This window comes from Phascolarctos cinereus, unplaced genomic scaffold, assembly GCF_003287225.1.
Source record: "Phascolarctos cinereus isolate Bilbo 61053 unplaced genomic scaffold, phaCin_HiC Scaffold_2;HRSCAF=192, whole genome shotgun sequence".
Lineage (NCBI taxonomy): Eukaryota > Metazoa > Chordata > Mammalia > Diprotodontia > Phascolarctidae > Phascolarctos > Phascolarctos cinereus.
Window position 1 is genome coordinate 61,894,607 of NW_027555625.1, and position 6,000 is coordinate 61,900,606.

The 6,000-nt window shown below is 51.7% G+C and overlaps 1 protein-coding gene across 1 annotated transcript in view; it reads left to right on the forward strand.

The window, feature by feature from the left end:
- The window catches only part of ATP6V0D1 (ATPase H+ transporting V0 subunit d1), a 111,005-nt gene extending 106,653 nt beyond the window's left edge, over positions 1 to 4,352 (forward strand). Inside the window, exons 5-8 of the mRNA XM_020989344.2 lie at positions 2,337 to 2,414; positions 2,628 to 2,804; positions 3,140 to 3,217; positions 3,368 to 4,352. Of these exons, the coding sequence (XP_020845003.1) occupies positions 2,337 to 2,414; positions 2,628 to 2,804; positions 3,140 to 3,217; positions 3,368 to 3,529 (495 nt within the window). The 3' untranslated portion in view covers positions 3,530 to 4,352. The remainder of the gene's footprint in view (positions 1 to 2,336; positions 2,415 to 2,627; positions 2,805 to 3,139; positions 3,218 to 3,367) is intronic.
- The last annotated feature ends 1,648 nt before the right edge of the window (positions 4,353 to 6,000 follow it).

Here is a 6,000-nt window from a genome sequence, read left to right on the forward strand (position 1 = left end):
TTTTCATTGTATTTATCAGTTTTACTGATTCTTCTTTCTTCTACTTTTTCTTTGAAAAAAACCTTTTTGTTATTAGAGATGACTCTTTGGGAGGGAAGAGAAGGAGGAATATAGGGTAAATTTTACTCAGTGCAAAAATGAAACATATCAATAAAAACATTTTTTAATCAGTACCAAATTAGAAGAATAAAAATAATATATGGTATGCAATTGAGACAACTCTAACCTGATTTATTTAAACACATAATCTAAGAAACTTACGAGGAGACCCCCAGTGTAGTGGACTGTAGTGGAGGATTTATAGAAAAAACATAGAAGTTTCGAAGACCAGAAAGTTAGTTTAGTTTGTATCTTTGAAGAGAATACGCACAAGGAAGTCACAGAATGATTTAAGTATTGAAGTGTAAGTGATCGTATTGCTGTAGTTAAGAGGTCAGAAACCTGTAAGGAGTTTCCTTTAGCGGTAGTGGGGGAAGTGAATGGGTAAACCGGTCTGCCTGAGGATGAAGAAAGGCTTGCCCATAGAGAAAACAGAGGATGTCGGAAGTGAGTGGAAAGGCCTAAGAAAAGACATCTGGTTTTGGCCTGGAGGAGGAACATGGACTGACATGGTCAGGAAAGGATCCCTCGGTAGATCTGGCCCAGCATCAGCTTTAGGCCCAGATCTAAGGTGGTACCAATAATGGGGGTAAGTCAGCAAGCATTTGTTAAGGCATTAAGATTAAGGGGGGCTGGGGAAAGGCTTCATGCAGTGAGACTTTCATTGAAACTCCAAGGAAGCCAGGGAAACTAGGAGGCAGAGATGAGAAAGGAAATAGTTCTAGAGAGAAGAGACAGCCAGCAAAGTACCCAGAGTCAGGAGAGAGCCTCTCGTACAAAAACCAGCAAGGAGGCCAATGTCAGTGATGTCAGAGAAGGAGGGGGAGAGGGCAGAACTAAGGTATGAGAAGCCTGAGGAGATGGGGGCAGATGAGCAGCCTGCTGCAGCCATGCTCAGTCTGGGCTGTATCTGTCTACAGGGCTCATCTTCACCAAGACAAGGCCAATCCTGGTGACTCCAGGTCCTTCAAGTCAGCCACTGCAGCCTCCATTTACCAGTTGTCATTGTGGGAGCTGCCCTGCAGAGGCCCCTTTCCCTGCCTTTCCTTGGGTCTCCAAAGAATAGCTTCACCTGGACGAGAAAGTTCTCTGGTCCCTCTCTACCCTCTTTCCCCCTGGCTTTGGAGGAAGCTAGGCATCTGGTGATGGAAGGCAGCAAATAGCCAGGGTGGAGAGGGGAAAAGGGAAGCTGTGGTATAACTCTGAGTAGGTACGGTGGTATAGTGCAGCCTCAGTTTTCCTCATTTGTAAAATGGGAAAAGTATCTCCTAACGAGATGATTGGCCTCTATGGCGTGAAGTCCCTGTGAACTGATGTCACTGTTCAGCATTGTAACACCTCAGGGTAGGTTAGATTAGATGACTGCTAAAGTTCCTTCAGACTGGTCCCATAATGTCTCTGGGCCTCCGTTTTCTCATTTCTAGCTGTGCTGAGTAGGATTAGGTGATCTCTAAAGCCCTTCTTAGCTCAGGGAGAGAGGGCAGCATGGCAGGAGGAGGAGGTAGTAAGAGAGCACCAGAGAATAAGACCAAAGCACAGGCTGGACTGGATCCGGAAGCAGGGAGCCTCAGATGGCGCAGATGCTTTCTAGGATTTTCCTGTGTCCTCACACTCCCATACACTATCCTTCTGACACTGCGGGCCAGCTGTTTTCTCTGCGGTAATTTCCTCTATCTGGCTTTACAAGCTCATGTTGTGGCAGAACACTGGACCAGGAATAAGACCAAGGCTCTGTGGGAATTGAGTATAAAGCGCCCAACTGACCCCTCCCCCCATAGGCAGGGCCTAGAGGAGTACCTGCAGTATGCTGAGCCCTGTGCTGGGTCTGGCTGTATGAGAGACCACGGATGAGGCCTGAGGTTTTGGAGATGGAAGGGACCCCTAAAGATTATGCAGTCCACCCCACCCCATCCCCCTCATTTTGCAGATGGAAAAACAGGCCCAGAACAGATGATGCCCAAGGTTATGGGTGGCAGAGCCATGATTGAGGGGGGAGGGGAGACTTGTCAAAGTATTCTACAGCTTCACCAGAGCAGGCAGCCCAGAGAGGCCACTGAGAGGGGAGGCATGGGTCTGAGGAGGAAGGTCGTTACCCAGATGCTCTGAGCATAGGCCAGAAGGGCCAAGCCCCATTGCCCCCAGGCCCTCCTCATATGTGGGACTGGCCAGTGGGAATGGGAAGACCAGGGAAGGAACAGGATGATTGGCTAACCTGTCCCCCAATGTTCTCCTTCCAGGCCTACCTAGAGTCTTTCTACAAGTTCTGCGCCTTGCTAGGGGGCACCACCGCAGATGCCATGTGTCCTATCCTGGAGGTAAGTGCCTCCCAGTCTCCCTTGCCTCAGTTTGTCCGTGCCTGAGCCCTCCTTTCAGCACCCCTCTTTCCCTCCAGTGCCACCCCCAAGGGAATCGTCCCACAGGGAAGGATAGCAAGGGAGGCTGAGACTAGATTGACCAAAGCGGTCTTGTCCAGTGCTCATGAGTTGACCATTCCACCCTCACCCCCAATGTACGTTTATCCATGCCAGTTTGAGGCTGACCGCAGAGCATTCATCATTACCATCAACTCATTTGGAACTGAGCTGTCCAAGGAGGACCGGGCCAAGCTGTTCCCACATTGTGGGAAGCTCTACCCCGAGGGCCTGGCCCAGCTGGCCCGGGCTGATGACTACGAGCAGGTCAAGACTGTGGCTGACTACTACCCGGTGAGTGGGGTGAGGGAGCAGCTGCCTCCCGCCAGTGCCGGGGCCCCGCCTCCTTCCCCTCCTCCACCCTGAAGGAAAACAGTGAGACCCCTTGTTTATTTCAACCTTTCCTGTCTTCATGTGCCACTGGGCCCTGCCACTCGAGTGCCAAGAGCCATTCCCAAGGCCCTCCTCAAACGTTCACTGGCAGGATCTGCCTCACCTTCCTCTTTGCTGTCTTGTAACCAGTGTCATCCCATTCCCCCCCCATCACCCTCACACGTTTCCCCTCCCCAGGACCACTCCCACTGTGATTTCCACCTAAGCATCCCCCCCTCCCCATTATCTCCATGTAGGAATATAAACTGCTCTTTGAAGGGGCCGGCAGTAATCCTGGCGATAAGACCTTGGAGGACCGATTCTTTGAGCACGAGGTAAAAGGGTGTTTTCTTGGCCCAGCGGGAAAGTGCCAGCCCAGCGCTGGGAGTCTCTGTCATGCTTGTTCTCGGCCTCTGTGAGCCACCGTTGGGGGCGCCTGCCGTGGCCAGGGCGCCTGGGCTAACACACCACTTCTGCTCTGGCAGGTGAAGCTGAACAAACTGGCTTTCCTCAACCAGTTCCACTTTGGTGTCTTCTATGCCTTTGTCAAACTCAAGGAGCAGGAGTGCCGCAATATCGTGTGGATTGCCGAGTGCATCGCCCAGCGCCACCGGGCCAAGATCGACAACTACATCCCCATCTTCTAGCTCCCTCTTCCCATCTCCCATTCACTATCCTTGGGCCACGATTCCATGAGGCCCCCTGGGGAAGGGCAGTGGGGCTCCATGTGTGTGTGGGTGCTTGTGAGCCCTTGGTACTGGGCATGTGTGTATTGATAATGCGGTCACTGTTCTGGCCTGTTCCATATGCACTTAATGCTGATGAAGCAGGGCTCCCCCTTCCTTCCCCCTCCCCGCCCCGGACTTTGTCCTCTGGAGCTGTGTCAGGGCTAGAGTGGTAGGGGTCTAGGATCCTGGCATCAAAGCTGAGCCTCCACCCCCCACAAGTAGCCTCTGTAACTTCTGTGTTGTTAAAACCCCTGTCCAAAGAGAGATGGATACAGGGGTACCCCTGTCCTGATGTTTACAGCTGTTAAAGGCATCTGAGAAGCATGTGGTCACTTTGGTGCCCTCTCTTCCCCCCTCCTCCTGGAAAGCCAGCTTGATTGTCCCCTAGGTTCCCCACCTCCTGCCAGCCCCTTTCCTCTCAGCTGCCCCAGGGACCTATCCCTAGTGGAAAAGTGATATGTAGGTGTTAGAGGCAGGGGAGTACCCTGCATACTCATCCCTCCCCCAGCATACACACATACCTATATGCACACATCCACAGACCTACCCCCACCAGCACGAGCCAGGGCTCTGGCTCTGGCAACTAAGAAGCCTTTCTTCTCCCTACTGCCTTTAGCCAGGAGGCTTTGGTACAGAAGTCAGGGGCTGTGTGGGCCCTCCACAAAATGGGGTATCTCTCTTCTCTCAAACTCACCGTAAGTTTTTTGTGTTTCTCTTAACAATAAAGCTGCCCATTCTGTGAGCCCAGTGTCTTGTTCCTTTCCTGTGGCACTGGGGCTGGTCCACCCTCTAAGCTTAGACTGCTAAACCAGCCCTGCCTGAGGCAGGTGAGCATGTGCACCCTCAGCCCAGTTGTAAGTACTCCCCTCCATCGCAGTCCTTGACTTGAGACCCTGTGATATCCTGTTGGACACCCCAGCCTCTTTTCTGAAGGTTTCTGAGCCCAGAGGATCTAGAGGAGGGGAAGGCATCTACCTCTGAAGGAGCCTCCTCTCCTCCAGCTCAAACTAGTCTAAGATGGAGGTGCCTTTTCCACCATCACACTTTCTCACATACAGACTTCCTCAGAGTCAGGGCCATCTAATGGTTATGGTCATCCTAAAGCTACTGCTTATGTCTTGTGCCTATGACAACCTACCTGGGGACCCCCATGCCTAAATCAGGAAGCTATGAGCTAGGGATGGGGGTTAGGCCCTGCCTGTGGCCTGCAGGGCAGGTGAGGGCCAGGGTTGTCAGTCACTGGCCAAGGGTACCTCCCCTCTTAGGAGGTAGAGACAGGAAAGACCTGTCAGTCTGGCTTTGTCCTCCCCACCCTGAAAACACTTCACCTGGCATAGAGCCGGGTACAGAGCCCTCCCAAAAGAGCCCTGCTGCCTACAAGGAGTTGGGCACCTGAATTAAGAGCAGGGCTGATAGGGAACCATCCACGTTCTTTATGAAACAGAATTATGCCTTTGAGAAGGACGGTGCCAGTGTTCATTTTCTTCCCCCCATCCTTTTTTACAAGATCAACATTCCTCGTCCCTCAGGGTCACATACACCTACTCACAACACCCTTAGTTACAGGGTCACCCTGACCAGTACTGGACACCCCCGGCACCTATCACCTGTGTCCCACAGTACTGGCCATGTGTGGCCAGTTACACCTGGATGGAATAGAGCCTCCAGGATTCTTTACTTCAGCATTATTTACCAAGCTAACAAGTGACAGGAAGTACAGGGACGGTTTAGAGAGTCCAGAAGCCTCAGGGTCGTTCCTCTCCCTGCCATACCTGAGCACCATGACCATCATGACCACACACTCGGCACTGAACTGCTTGGCCCCAGGCCATCTCTTAACACTGTCCCACAACAGCTGCTGCCTTTCCTAAGTGGAGTTTTCTTAACCAGAGGAAATCACAGGTCTGGGCTGATGAGTAAAAAAGACCTATTCTGTAGGCCTACTCTGCAGTGCCTTCTGATGACATCTTTCTTCACTGGCTCATCTGTACTCAGAAGGCTGTCCCAGAAGAGTGGAAGCTTGGGCAGATGCTGCCAGAAGGGCAGTCCTCTTGTGGTACGGTCCCAGCATGGCTAAGTGCAGAGAGGGGTTTATCCCCAAAATTGGCAAGCTGTGCTGGAGGCTTCCTAATGGATTCTTTAGTGAAATTCTACATTCCCCAGTTACTGTGTTGCAAACCCCTCATCACTGTCTCTCCTGTCAGTGTCACCCTCATAACCCTTGTCAGGACACCACCATCAAAAATGATGGCAATGGATAGAATGCCCTTCCCTGGGATTTGAGGACCTGAGTTCAAATCCAGCCTCAGACAGGTACTAGCTTAGTGACCCTGGTCAAGTCACTTAACCTTGATTGCCAGGAAGAAAGAGTGTATTGTGACCACTTGTAG